The 15943-nt window shown below is 32.1% G+C and overlaps 2 protein-coding genes across 2 annotated transcripts; one reads left to right on the top strand and one right to left on the bottom strand.

Moving 5' to 3' along the window:
• Positions 1–307: 307 nt before the first annotated feature.
• On the bottom strand, positions 308–4544 carry LOC111706696 (uncharacterized). Its single transcript, XM_023479614.1, has 4 exons — positions 3474–4544; positions 2966–3112; positions 2735–2849; positions 308–942 (listed from the first exon to the last, which is right to left on the bottom strand). The coding sequence occupies exons 1-4, from the start codon at positions 4542–4544 to the stop codon at positions 434–436; spliced, it is 1842 nt and encodes a 613-aa protein (XP_023335382.1). The 3' UTR covers positions 308–433.
• A 2586-nt stretch (positions 4545–7130) lies between these two features.
• On the top strand, positions 7131–8345 carry LOC111706705 (putative uncharacterized protein DDB_G0282133). Its single transcript, XM_023479626.1, has one exon. The coding sequence runs from the start codon at positions 7131–7133 to the stop codon at positions 8343–8345; it is 1215 nt and encodes a 404-aa protein (XP_023335394.1).
• Positions 8346–15943: the final 7598 nt, after the last annotated feature.

Here is a 15943-nt window from a genome sequence, read left to right as displayed (position 1 = left end):
AAGGGTGTCGTTCAGATAAAAACGAACTATGGACAAACAAAAAATATCGTTCCGAGAAATGAAATATTATTGTTGTTTAAAAACGAACAAAAAAATAACAATTTAAAATCGTTTAAACAAACTTGAAAACAGGATTTTTTTTAAATGAAGGAAAGAATATTCCAAAAGATTTTAAAGAACGATTGTTTTTTACTGAATGAGCTATTTTTAATGAACGAACGATTTTAATAAACAAATGATTTCACTCAACGAACAATTTTACTGAATGAACGATTATACTGAACGATTGTTCAGTGAGAAAACAAATGAAATAGATGGAAAATGAACGATAAGTTTAAGGACAAACGAAATAGGTCATTCACGAACAATTAACGAACCAAATGAAAAGGTCAAACGTGCCCGTCTCTAGCCTTTAGTACATCTCTCTGCTCTCTTATTTCTGAGTGGGACCATTAGCAGACCTTTGAATTGCTGTTAACTCTATGGCCCTAGGATCGATTTGATTCTTTCTCCCCAGTTTAGGGAGACTCCAGTTTCGTTGCAATGCATACTTCTTGACTTGAGTCAAAAAATAATTGGTTGACTTCTTGCCCAAGGCAATATATGCTACTATTCCAGTAAGCAAAATTGATGAGGCAATTACTCCAAGGGGAATAGTTTGTTTTACTTTCTGTAGGGTTGATACAATAACAATAGTCAGTGTACCAATAAAAGCGCCTTTAAACGTCGTTTTGAGGCTGATTATACTTTTAGAGTGGTTGGTCTCTGCAGCAACAGTAGCTTGACTATGGTGGGTCTTCAGGTGATACTTGATGTAGAGGAATGATCCAACAACTGTTATCAGACAGATGATGACTATAAAGAAGTGAGCAATGTTGTATCGGCTAACAGACAGAGTCGCTGTTCTTCCAGTTATGTAAGCATTAAATGGAGATATGTAACCTAAAATATTTACTTATAAGGCATGGTTAATTCTGTGATGGGTATAAAATATTCACTACGCCAGACCTCAGACTAACACAGACTGCTCAAACGCTAGAAAATACGATATTTGCCCCCAGTAGGTTCCATTGTGTACAACTGGATAACACGGTCAATCAATAGACATCTGTATTCAGGGATAATTAAGGATACAAAATCTTAACAAATAGACTAAATTAATAACTTTTATATTTTATGTTAAAAGTTTTTCTTTAAAATTATAAACCTTATCCGCTGAATAGACATTATTTGCATGTAATAAAATTAAATATTATCTATCTTAGTAAACCCTAACCTTGTAAATATATTTTCGTATTTGAATGCGCTGACCGCTACGAGAACATTCCGAGAAGTAGTAGTTTAAATATTGGTTCCAAACCTTGTCTTATTATGGACAGGAAGAGAGTATAGAGTTAGTTGTACACTTTGTGTACTTAAAGTTTATCCGGAGATACTGGCTATATTTGTAACATGCAACATGTGGCCCTCAGATGGCATTTAAAAAACCTCTCATGGAAATGTAGCAGACGTGCCGGGACAACTATAGACCTGCTTACCCTATATAGGTAGAGAAATTCTGAGTGGTCTGTGTTAGTCTGTGCGGTAAACTTAGCTACTTAGCTGATGGGATTAGATGGGTTAAAAACACAGATTAGATATTAATAGAGGTTCAGTGTACTAAGAAGTACAGCAGGCAAGCTGTGCAAAAATGTTAAAAAAAAAACTTGCAGACCCTGCAGTATGTGTACTACATGAACCCCGCTTCCATTTGGAATCAAGGTTTCGTGAGATGAGTTGGCTGAGTGTCTATGTTTGTCTATGGTTAATCACCTGTATCATGCACAATGAAGGCTAATTAATTCATTATCAGGTGCGCAAGGGATATCAAAATGGGAAAAGGAAAAATTTGACCAGCCCACATTTCCAAGTCTGGGAAGAAATAATCATCATTGGAAAACTATTGGAGACCCCTTTTCATTGAAGACTCCCATGGATGTGTCTTTGGAAAACCTCAGATTTTCATTGGAGACCCAATAGTTGTGTTGGCGACCTCGGATTCTCGTTGGAGACCCCAATATTATCATTAGAGGCCCCATATTTTCATGGGAGACCCAAGATTTTAATTGGAGACCCCCATATTTTCCTTAGAGACCCCAATATTCTTGTTTGAGAACCCCAGATTCTTGTTGGAGACCCCCATATTCTCATTGGAAACCCCAAGATTTTCAATGGAGACCCCATATTTTTGTTGAAGACCCCCAGATTTTCGATGGGGACCCCCAGATTCTTGTTGGAAACCTTCATATATTTTCATTGGAGACCCCCTAATTTTCATTGTAGACCCCATATTTTGGTTGGAGACCCCCATATTCTCATTGGAGAACCCCAGATTCTAATTGAAGACCCCTATATTTTCGTTGGAGAACCCCAGTTTTTGGTTGGAGACCCCAGATTTTCATTGGAGACCCCAGATTTTTGTTAAAGATGAAAATTTGGGGGTCTCCAACGAGATTATTAGGGTTTCAAACTGAAATATGGGGGTCACCAACGCGAATCTGGGGGTCTCCAATGAGACATTCATCGGGTCTCCAATAGTACTCCAATGATGATGATTTCTTCCCAGACCCCACATTTGTTAGAATTACAGAGCATTTCAAACTACGGCTTGCTTAACTGTAAAAAATGTGGATTATGTTAGATTTGTTGGAATCAACCATATTGCTTATATTCTATCAACATAGCACAATAATACCTTCTGAAATATGCCCAGGTAAGAGTGCTGAAGCTATGAAAAGATAGAAGATAGCGCTAACAACCACAATCTTAGATGTTGTTTCCTCAGGATCTAACTCTATCATATCATCGAACTGAAAATAGAATTACATTTTATCAGACTTCTTCTCTGTTCATTTTTCCTATAGATCACATTTTACTGAAAGCAAATTTTCTAAGATTCATTTCCATAGTAAACAGTTAGTCTTACCTTGATCACGAAAAGCAATCTGAGTATTGCAATAGTGATAACAAATCCAATATTAGTGAAAGTTATGTAGTCCATTAAAAAGTTTATTCCAAGTGCTACTGTAGGAGGAGTATAGCTGACCGCAGAAGAGAACATTATTGCCCCACACTGAAGAGAAAAAAAGGAAATTATTCTAAAGATTTGGATGCTGAGGTTGCATACATAAATTATGAAATCATGTGAATCAAAATGGCATCATCTCTGAATGCCATTTTATCTCTCAAAGTTGTTATAGAAGGCAAAAATGTTTTCCTGAAAGGATATTTTCTTATAGAAAATCCATATCAATGTTAAAAAAGCCTGAATCAAGGCCAAAGATAATTTTAGATTTAACTTAAAGAAATACTAAACATACTTTTAGATGACTCCCCATTTATGAGTGGCATGGCTGATGCACAACCATACCATAATAAACCTTGTTGGATAAAAATAATGGTGTTATCCCTTTTATTTTATTATTTATACTGACTTGTATAGTTATCACCAGGTTAACAAGCTCGACTGAGTAGTGGTTCATGATTGCTATCATGTTCTTCTGGATTTGAGGGACAGACCACTTGTAGATTCTAACAATATGCATGAAGAAGTTGCTCGTCAAGGCCAATATGAATCCTATTACAAAAACAATTGGATCTGGTTCAAATCTTGAAGATGGGGTTTGATCAAATGTTTTCCCAGGACCTTCCTCTGGCTTTTTCTTTTTAGTTTTGACCTTTCTTTTATTTTTACTTTCTCTGTAACTATTGGTATCGTTTACTGGGCTTGTAATTTTGATCTCATCATGAAACTGGTTTTGATTATTATTTCGATGTCTATCTTCATATTCTTTGCTTCCCTTATCTTTATTTTCATTTTCTTCTTGAGAGGTGTATTTCTCCTGGTGATTGGTATATTTTTTCTGGAGAGATTCTCCTTCACAATTCTCCCTGGCTTCTGTTTCACGGTTCCTGTTACCTTTAGCATTAGCATCATCTACATTTCCATTAGAATTCTCATTTCTAGTTTCATCCAAATCTTCATATTTATTCACAGTGAAATCTTTTATTTCTTCTTCAATTAAATCTTCAATAACTGCAGTTGAATCATTTTCAGCATCGACAGAATCTTTAGCTTTATCTTCAGCTATCCTTTCTGGGGTTTTGTCTTTTTCATTTTCATCTAAATCTTCATTAATAGCTTCAGAATCAGAGTTAGTTTCTTCTTTACCTGTAAATTGATAGGAATCTTCTTCTTTAGTTTTGTTAGTGTTTTCATCAATTATTTCATCCTCATTCTTATTTTCAGATTTATCTAAATTTTTATCTTTAGAAACTTCTGAGCCTTTATCTTTAGCTCCTTCTGAACCTTCGCTTTTTACTTTCTTTGAAACTTCATCCTTGATACCATTTGTGTTCTGTTCAGCATGTACCTTTGTACCATTTGTGTTCTGTTCAGCATCTATACCATTTGTGTTCTGTTCAGCATGTACCTTTGTACCATTTGGACCATTTAATGGATTTGGAATGACAGAAGTGACACAAAAGATAAGAATGATGTTCATGCTGAGAAAGTGTGCATTGGAATATCATATTATGGACTAATCTTCTTCTTTTATATGGGATAATAAGAACAAAAGAGGCTTTCAGAAGATCAAGTATTTACCAACGTGTTTTAAGGGTGAGAAAGCTTCTTATTTCTCTTTTTTCTTAGATGTTGGATTACCACGTTTTTTCACATTAACTAACAAACAATAAATAAAAAAAAACAAAAACAAAAAATATCGATCTTTATATTTATAATAACATATTTTGCATTATAAAATACAAGATACAAGATAATACCAACAGCTGGTTCAAATTTGAACCACAGATACGAAATCAATGATTGTGGAAGAATCCTTGATTCAAATTTGAACCGGTGGTAGGAAATTAAAATTCCAAGTCCCAGAATGCATGAAACAGGAGCCGTACAACTGGATACAGAAAATATAATACAAGTACATGGTTACATGAAGGAACAAGGTACAGAACAAAGAACAAGAAAGTTAGAAAACAGGATACAGAATACAGATACATGAAATGTAATCTAATATCAAACAAATGTTTAACAAGGAATAAATCCTCTTAGGATAGATTCATGGTTCATATGTTGGCAGCAATACAAAATTGACAATAATGGTGGAATAATTTTAGTTAAGATTTGGAGAGGTTCTATCAGCATTTTTTGGAATTTATTATTGATTCTTTTGTGCACTCTTGTTTATTGCTTAGCACTGTTGTTTGTTTGATTATAATGCCAAGTAAATATATAATGATACTGTATAGTAGATTAGGGCTGGGCAAAGTTCAGTTAACAAATGGCAAAACTGATATTTTTTTTAACAATGATTAACCAAAATAGCCATTTTTAAGAGAAAAAATAAGGGTTGAAAAAAACAGCGACTTTTGTTCTTTTTTTTCTGCGCCAAATTGCATGAAACTTGCAGAAAAAATATAATTTGTTATGTATTTGGATGTTTTAAAACGCCATCTTCTGATTTTTCCTTCACTTATTTGTGGAACTATAAAATTTTATGCATTTTGATGGGTTTTGTAACATGTTTAGATGTTTGTCTTAATTTTGTCCTGCCATGCTACATAAAAAAGTTGTACATGGCTTATTTCTAATATATCTGCCGTTAACGCTCTTAATAAAGTTGTGATCGTTAAGAAACAGTAGCTTTAAAAAAGGGAAAAACCGTTAACAAAACGAAAATTCCGTATTAGCTAAAAGCGAACAGCTACCTGAAAAAAAAACAGTTTAAATATACTGTTAACGAAACGAAATATACTAGAAACATAATTTCAAGCGTGCCCAGCCCTACTATAAACATAATTTCAAGCGTGCCCTGCCCTACTATAAACATAATTTCAAGCGTGTCCAGCCCTACTATAAACATAATTTCAAGCGTGTCCATCCCTACTATAAACATAATATTAATTGAACCTCCATTGAGTTCAACTGTCTCTCACTTTTTGTTTTCAAATGTGATCCCCGTGTACTACTGAGATTTCAGTATTTTCAGGAGTAAAACTACAAACAAAACTTTTGAAAAGTTTTATTAATTTATAATTTTATAGTTATGCGTGCAATAACACCTTTTACAAGAAAATGAAACTATTTTTTGAATTTGAAATTATTTAATGAATACTTTTTAAAACGGTTGCCAACGTAATATCAAGTGACCCTTTATGCAAAGACGACAATGCCCAATTCACCGCGGCCTACCCTTAAAAGCTTGAGCCGATTAATAATAACTGGGATATCAATTTACATAGTTTTGAAAATGATTTTTTTTCTTTAGTAGTTTTTCTTCAAAAATGCCTTGGGCATTTGTACAGGGTGTCCCACGAAACATGACAGTTGGTGAATAGTTTTAAATGTCTTCTTCCATAATTTGTTAAGTTGTTTGATACAAAAGAGAATAATAAAAAATATAATATGACATTCATAGTAAAATTACTTTCTTTAAGTAATATATATTCTAGTAAAAGATTTGTTTAACGAAATATACTGCAAAAGTGATTTAATATCTAATACAGTATATGGAAGAAGACATTGAAAACCATTTACCAACTGCCATGTTTCGAGGGACACCCTGTACTATAGGAAAACATATAGGAGTTGTCAGAAATTAGCAATCGATAAATCAACAATTTTTTTCAACATCAGGATCAGATAAAGGTTTCAACATTTTACACTTTTAAACCCGATAAATCAATATTTTTTTTCCACAATATTAATCAGATAAATATTTTAACATTTAAGATATTTGAACTCTAAAAAGAATTGAGATTGCTGTAACCCTTTTAACATTAAAAAAGATATTTCGTTATATGTTCAACAAAGACGACTGAAACGTGTGGAGAAATTAAGAAGAGACGCCCCGCTATGTTCTTAACTTGCACCTGTTCAACGTACTTCCGGTTCCGGTAATACAGGCAGTACCATTGTCATCAATCAAAATAAAAGCATGAATATTATTCATAATATTCAGAGATGTTTTGTTTTGAATTTCTAAGCTGAAATCAAAGAAAGGTGCTGAAACTCATTTTCAACAGATTTCTTGTAAAATGGTTCTCCACAGCGATCCACACACAGCAATCAAATGTATGCAATAACTTATCAACAACTATACAACAACTATACAACAACTATACAACAACTATTCAACAACTATACAACAACTATACAACAACTATTCAACAGCTATTCAACAACTATACAACAACTATACAACAACTATTCAACAACTATTCAACAACTATACAACAACAATACAACAAATATACAACAACTATACAACAACTATTCAACAACTATTCAACAACTATACAACAACTATACAACAACTATACAACAACTATACAACAACTATTCAACAACTATTCAACAACTATATTCAACAACTATTCAACAACTATACAACAACTATTCAACAACTATACAACAACTATACAACAACTATTCAACAACTATTCAACAACTTTACAACAACTATACAACAACTATTCAACAACTATTCAACAACTATTCAACAACTATTCAACAACTATTCAACAACTATTCAACAACTATACAACAACCATACAACAACTATACAACAACTATTCAACAACTATACAACAACTATACAACAGCTATACAACAACTATACAACAACTATTCAACAACTATTCAACAACTATTCAACAACTATTCTACAACTATTCAACAACTATTCAACAACTATTCAACAACTATACAACAACTATACAACAACTATACAACAACTATTCAACAACTATACAACAACTATACAACAACTATACAACAACTAATCAACAACTATTCAACAACTATTCAACAACTATTGAACAACTATTTAACAACTATTCAACAACTATACAACAACTATACAACAACTATTCAACAACTATTCAACAACTATACAACAACTATACAACAACTATACAACAACTATGCAACAACTATACAACAACTATTCAACAACTATTCAACAACTATTCAACAACTATACAACAACTATACAACAACTATTCAACAACTATTCAACAACTATTCAACAACTATACAACAACTATTCAACAACTATTCAACAACTATTCAACGACCATTCAACAACTATTCAACAACTATTCAACAAATATTCAACAACTATTCGTTTAACTGTTTTTCAACACTTTGCTATATTTTTTTTAGTTCCGCTGATGTGCAGCAGTTCAACTCCCTGCGACAGTTCATCTCCCCCAACTGTTTTGACCATTTCAACACAATTTTATGCATTAAAATCTATGTAATGACACTAGCCGATGCTTGTTGATATATTTAGATAGAAAACACGTAACAAATAAGTTAGACGACATTTCAGATGATCAAAAACTCTTTTTGTGATTTTCCCTTTCAATAATACATTTTAGAACTTGTGTGCATTTATTTATGTAAACTAATGATTTCAAATGTTTTGACATGTTTTATGTCTAAAATTGTGTTGAATTATGGGGAGATAATCACAACATTGTAGGGCAGGGGCTGCCGGGGCACCTCTCTTATTAGATTTCTGTTCATAAAGTTCTAGGTTTAGGACTACGTAAACACTTTGGAGTTTGGAAAACCCAAAAAGAAAACTGTAGGGGGTCATTTAAATGTAAATTATTCTTTTGTTTCTTATACAATAATGGAGAGCTAAAGTTAACGGAGAGAATTACGAATATTCGAATATAGTTTTACGCCTAACGGAAGGATCGGAGGACAAAACGTTAGTTAGCCCCTTCTAAAATTCAAAACTATATACTAAAGTACATATTCGAGTCTTTGACGATACAAAGAGCTGGAAANAAGAGTATCTTTTGACCCCCCCTTTTCTAGAGGCTAACTTAAAAGTTTACTGTAGATTTTAAGTTTTAACCAACGCTGTAAGTAATTGAATATGATTCTTTCCTATCTTAAAAATTAAGTTTATCGTGATTTCAGCATTGAAACACATTATAGTTTTTATTAACATTACAGCAACACCAAACCGAAATTTTGTGACATTTTTCAGAAATTTTACAGAAACAAAATTGTTTACTACTTGGAATTCTTATTATCATGTTTAAAAAACAATGTTTACAAAAATCAGAAATGAATTCCTGAAATGTTTTGTAATGATAAAAAATGTATAAAAACACTAATACAAATGAAAATTTTAATTTGAAGCAGACATTCAATACGTGGGTATTTTTTAAACTGTGTTGCTTTCTTGAATTCAAATCAAATTACAGAATATAAAAATATTTAAAATTAACCGATTTAGATCAAAGAAAACACATCTTTTTAACATAACTTATTTTTAACATAGATGGCCCAATTTTTAATATGTTTGACCTCGCAAAATGTATTGATATCCGTTTTTGTAAAAAAAAAAATGCATTTCAAATTATGCCTTAAAATTCGAAGAAGAATACTAAAATGATTTTTAAAAATTTCACGAAATTGCACACCCTTAAATGAAGTGTTATGATGTAAAAGTTTTTTTTCTAAAATGAGATTCCTGACCTTCTTTACTTGCTATCCTTTTATATGTCTATATTTAGCTTGCCTGAGATGCCTGAGTGAAAAATTTGAACGTACAGTTCTAAGGTGGCAATATTTTTACATATTTTAAGAATAAGTAAACCCCTCCTCACTCACAAGTTTCGCTCGGTGCACCCCCCTCTTATCCCAGGTCAACCCCCCTTTTCAAATAGCTGGATCCGCCCCTGTAAAGCAACTATAGACTGAAGGCTTGCAATTAGTAATAGATACATAAAGATGGAGTACTAATCCAATGATAACTATAATAATATTATAATTATATTCTATGATTTAGCCGTTTAATGTGTTTACTGGTTGAATCTACTATTTTAAATCTAAATTGGGCTTTTAAGATTTAAGAATATAGCAAAAGTAAAGAAGATTAAAAAAGTTGTTACATGTTGTGCGTAAGCTCTAAATGACATGTATATGCAATACATGCACAATTGTTAGCCAAAAAAATTTGTATGCAAAAAATAAATAATTTTAATTTTTCAATAACGATTCTGAGAAAATTTGCAACGAGTGCATTCTTTAACTTCTTCCGTTTTGTTACATCAAACCTACAATTCCGCATAATTTTTAACGTGCCCTACCTCCCCCCCCCCCCTCCCACATTTGACAGATTCCACATAAATTCTGGGAAAAATCACTTTCTGCATGACATTGGACGGCTGGACAAACAACAGGGATTCCGATTTTCTCATTTTTTTAAACAGGAAACAGAGTTTCCGATTTTTTCTGCATATTATAGAAACAAGAAACAGGGTTTCCGCTATTTCATTCTTGTAAAAAAACAGGAAACAGGAGTTTAAATATAGTTTTTATTTTTTTTACGTTTGAAAAACAGGAAATTTATCTCTTCTTAGCAGTAGATCTTCTTACAAAATGAGAAGACCATATGAAAGATTTCAATTATGAAGTGGATTAATTTTGTTCATTGTGTTTTATCCAAAGAGAATAGAATATATATTAGAGAGGAATTTAGAGAATCTCTCGGTATGAATTTTTCAGTCCCTTTCAGCCAAAAAGGGTTTTCAAAGTGTACAAATCATGTAAATGTTCACAAATTATATATTGCAGTAGAGTACATTATTATAGTATGTTCCCTAGACTATCCAATTCAATTTCAAATTTTTTAAAGTGTTAAATAAACTTTATAATGAATTAGGTGAATAAAAAACATCATTTGATTTATAGTTATAACGGAAAATCATCATTTGTAAAGTGAAAGGCATTGAGTCTATATGAAATGATCATTAGTCAATTATGCAACCTGCCTATTTCATAATTTGGTTTTCTTTTAATATTAATTTTAGATTTTCTATAAAATGATATTCCAGGGCCCAAAAGGTTATATAGCATAAGTATGTGAAGTACACCTGCAGTATGGAAACAGTACAACAAAATGGCCGTTTTACACTTTTTTGTAGTAAATTCCCCTCTAATAGTTATTCTGTTCTCTTTGGTTTTATCAAACGGATGATTTAGCCCCCCCCCCTGAACACCCTTGTCCCTCCCCTACAATTAGCAGAAGAGATATATACCTAATTGCAGGGGTTGGGTGACAATACCGTGGAGAATCTTTTTAAATCATTTGCAACACTAGAATGCAATCGTTAAAGGGACTGTAAGCGTAATTTCAGGTGACTTTCCTTGCAAAGATGGCAACGCCCATTTAACAACGGTATTCTTAAAACATTTATCTGATGAAAAATGTTGTCACTTTTCTGGGATTAAAACTGTTAATTTCTGATAATTCCTGTAAGTTTTTCCTCCAAACCATGTAGAAATGTTCAAGTTACTTTTGCAGAGACAAATTTAACCTTGATCAGACAATGCTTTTAAATATCCTGTTGTAAATCGGTCACTGCCATATCTTTGCATGTAGGCTCAATTGATACTACGCTGACAGTTCCTTTAAATGGATTGTTTACCTTTATGAATCATATTTGCAACACTAAGAGTACAAGTATTAAACAGGTTGCTCGCTTTTTTAAATCTTCTATAACACTACAATACAGGCATTAAAGGGATTGTTCAGTGTTCATTCTTTGGAAAGTACATAAAAGTATTCTGTTCTATTGTTCTGTTGTAAATTAGACAATGCCATCTTTGCATGGAGGATCACTTCATAATACATTTACAATCCCTTTAAAAAGCCATTTAATTTTATTGGACAAAATCTGTTACTAAGACAGGAAAGCATATCCAATTTGTTTATCGGCAGAACATTTTATGAGTATGCCGCGCTGGAAAGAAGACGACATTTAAACATCGTTTCTTACCATCTAGCTTTATCGTTTCTCCCTGTACAGTTTAACATAATTTATGCTCTGAATTGAAACAACAATACTAATGGATAAACGTTGAATAAAAAGTGTGATTAGTCGGGAAATTATACAAGGCCAATATTAACAAACAATGAAATAAACAAATAATTAATGGTTTACAGTTGTACTTGTCACAAATCTAGGTTTGGCTTTTAACAAATGTGCAATAACGATTGAAAATTTATAGTTAATTGCCAAAAATATAGGTTCTAAAGTTGTGACTAAATGGGCTTTTTTTATCAGGAGTCAGGACCTCTTATTTACCGTGAAAGACGGCTTTGTGACAAATCTAGGTTTGGCTTTTAACAAATGTGCAATACCGATTGAAAATCAATAGTTAATTGCCAAAAATATAGGTTCTTAAGTTGTAACTAACTGGGCTTTTTTTAATCAGGAGTCAGGACCTCTTATTTACCGTGAAAGACGGCTTTATTTTTCATATTGCTACTCCGTGCTCAGATAACGTATCATACATGTCATTCTTTTTAAGTCCGGGGTTACTTAAAAGTTCGTTGACGGTCCCTTTGATAATATTTGTATGAAAAGGAAGAAAAAAAAGAATGAATGCATTGAAAATCTATAATTAAAGTAAATACACACTCTATAGGACCTTAGCTTTGTATTGAATACTACAGAAAAAAAATCTTTCTCGAATTTCAGATGACAAGTTTTTTTTGTTTTTAAAGATTAATTTAGAAACTTTAAAGGTTTCATGTTTAACTACACAAAAGTACAACAAATTATATTCGAACTGCTTGGTTTTGTTTGCAACATGTTAAGTTTAAATAAATTAAAATGTAATAACATTTGCCAGTAATTTTAGATAGTTAATGTTTTGATTTGTTTTTATCATTTTGGAAATTTTTAATCCAATTCAAGTCTCTACACGTCTGCATTTATTTCAGGCAGTTCATTTTTGTTTTCCTCACAAATTTTAATTTTCTAATCCACAAATATTTGCAACCTAATGGCATAACCCTTTGATATTTCAAACTTAGACTTTTTGTTCTAACAAAATTCAAAGTTTGAAATATCAAAGGTCTACAATCTCGGGTTGCTAAGATACAGGGATAACAAAATTTGAGTTTGCGGCAAAAACTCATTTCCTTTAGGCCTTTATGATGAGACACCAAAATTTAAACCAATCGTTTTTCCTAAATTTTTTTTTTTCAAATTCCATACTGGAATTAAGCAAATTTCAAAATAATTAGTTAAACAAGTTTTTGTCATGCATAGTACAAATAATATTGTTCACCCTTTTAGTTCATTGTTGGTTTGATTTTTGTTCTTAGGATCTAAATTTGGCATAGTATAAGAAAATATATGATTTTAAACTTTATTCTAATCATATGATTCTCATGAACTATGCAAAATTCGACTCAGACAGAAAGTATATATTTTTTAAAAAGTAATCAAAACTAACTTAAAAAACGAATAAAACCGAACAATTGTTTTTGGTTCTTTTTTAACTTTTTTTAAGGATACAAATATTGCAAAGTTTAAGAAAAGAAAACAGTTACAAATGAAAAAGAAAATGAATTCGCTTAATCCTACCTGAACGAAGTGCATGAGTTGATTCTGTATTGATTTCACCTAATCACAGTTTAAAGATAAAACAGGTTAAATATCTGCAAATAATATTGATAATAATACAATGCACGCTGATGTGACCCCTCTGATCTGATTTTGATTAAATGTTTATATCCACGGTCGCCCTGTGGTGTTCCAGACTGGTGATTCCAAAAACCGGAGCTCTGGACACTCTGCTCTCAGAGACTTTAACGCGGCAACTAGCAGCATTTAGGTCTCCGCTATACACTTATACACTCACACGCCGCCATTTTTCTAATTTAATCCTGAAGTTTATATTCCAGCAATATGCTCTTCATTAATTAACAGGGGAATAGATGTTGTAGAAAAATTAATGCCCTTACCCTTCCCTCTTTAAAAATAAACAATTTGCGTGGTTTCCGCACTAAACTGTGAATTGCAAAATTAATTTTCGGGAAAAATTTGTCAACAACTGTCTCCCCTCATCCCCTAAATATTAAAATCTCTTAAAAAAATTACACCTGACATCCTATTACGTTCCATTTAATTTTGATATATTAATAACATGAAAGCAGTTCACTGCACTCTAACAGTCTCTGAATGAACAAGCAAAGACATATTTAACTAAAGTTGTCAGCATAAAAATAGATAAAATATATTTAATTATATATCTTTAGTTACAGAAATGTAAATTGTAAATAAATAATATTCAGTAAACTTGAAAATTATCTTTCTAATTTTACACAAATAGCTTTAAATATGTTCTAATAAGGCACAGTAAAATACTTGCAAACTCTGTTTAGGTATACCAAGTACCCATAAAACTGTGGAATAAGAATACACCGATAGACTCTTATCATAATTTAATTGTGATTCGAAGGTTGGAAGCTATCGCGAAAAAAATCCATAAATATGTTGCCAATTACATCCTAAACATAAGCTAAATACATGTACTTTAAAGTTTATCCTTGGTACACCCTAGAGCAGTCATCAAGGTCGACTTCTCCAACAAGACGTTTGTCTTCTAAATATTTATTGTTTTTAAACTTCACCCATATATTTTTATATTAGAGGGACCGTTGAGTGTTGACGTCATTTCAAGGAATTCCAAATTTATTGAGTGACATGTTCCATTCACAACGGTACCCTTAAAAGCTTTCCATGTGATCAAGAATAAATGTGATATCTACATAAAAGGTTTTTCTTTTTGCGGTTTTATGGGTCTTGCACTGTGGGTACGCAAAAAACTGCCCAGTTTTGAAAATCAGTCAATAATTATGAACAACTCTAGGGCCTTATTATGAAGTTAAAAAGTAGTATTTTTAAGATATTTGTGTGTGCATTCCAATTAAAAAAATTAGTATTTTTTTGTTGAATAATACAGTTTTATACAACTTTGTGCTTTGTCTCCAAAAAATAGAAAATAATTAACTTTTGTAGTACCCCCCCCCCCCCCCCGCCTAACCCCATGTTTCGAACTTATGTAACTTGATTTGGGATCGAACTTACAAAATAATTTCTTAACTATGAAAGATAAACAGACTGTTAAAAAGAAAAATACAAAATCATGAATTACATGCCGGAGTTCATTAAAATGCTTCATCAATCATTAGAATCATTATTTTTTATATATAGATAGATTTTCTTTTTGAAACTAAATATTTCACAACATTTTAGTATGTAACGGTAAATTTAATGTTTGAGGGAGGGGGAGTTTTACCCTCCCCCCCTTGAAAATAAAGATCCTTGGGGGAATTACTGATGTTGCGATGCTCGGCCCACTTTTATCAAGATAATTTCCTATTCTACATTTTGCTTGTCTGTTTGTTTGTATCCAATAAACTTTAAAACAATATAAATACATTGGGCCCAATTTTGTTGAGGCAAATAACATTAGCTCAGAGAAAGTTTATGGCTGGTTCAAATGGAAATATTTAGCCAGGAAAAAAATGTCGACATTTGGCATTTTTAAAATCAAAAGAAACTGAGTTTTTGCCACAAACTCAAATTTTTTTATTACTATATCATTTCAACCTGATGGTGTAAACCATTGACATTTCAAACTTAGATTATTTGATCTAACAGTTTATAGTTTGAAATATCTAAGGTCTTCAACATTGAAATGCAAAGATATAGGAATTCGGAAATCAGAATTTGTGACAAAAGCTCAGTTCCTTTAAATATAACAAAATAAGTAAAATTAGAAAATGTCGGCTTGAAAATCGACGGTAATAAAAAAAATTTCACTAGAAAAGAGCCACGAAGATTTTTAAGCAATTGCAGCAAAAAGAAGCTGTAGGTATCCTTAAAATTCAATTCAATTTGGTTCGTAATACACGGGCAGCCGTAGTACATTTGAATTTCCGAGCAGGGTCAATCTTTCCCGGCCCCAGTTTGTACTGTATCGCAGACACTCAATAGGATTAGCCGGTGGAACAAGGTTGACGCGGTCAGACTTTAGGTTAAATTTACTTTACTAAAG

Source organism: Eurytemora carolleeae, unplaced genomic scaffold (genome assembly GCF_000591075.1).
Source record: "Eurytemora carolleeae unplaced genomic scaffold, Eaff_2.0 scaffold193, whole genome shotgun sequence".
Classification (NCBI taxonomy): Eukaryota; Metazoa; Arthropoda; class Copepoda; order Calanoida; family Temoridae; genus Eurytemora; species Eurytemora carolleeae.
This window is presented reverse-complemented; position numbering and strand designations above follow the sequence as displayed.

Coding starts and splice junctions, on each gene's coding strand:
- LOC111706696 (XM_023479614.1), bottom strand. CDS start 4,544: ATGAACATCATTCTTATCTTTTGTGTCACTTCTGTCATTCCAAATCCA. Junction 2,850..2,965: donor GATTGCTTTTCGTGATCAAG/GTAAGACTAACT, acceptor TTCTATTTTCAG/TTCGATGATATGATAGAGTT. Junction 943..2,734: donor ACCTGGGCATATTTCAGAAG/GTATTATTGTGC, acceptor TAAATATTTTAG/GTTACATATCTCCATTTAAT.
- LOC111706705 (XM_023479626.1), top strand. CDS start 7,131: ATGTATGCAATAACTTATCAACAACTATACAACAACTATACAACAACT.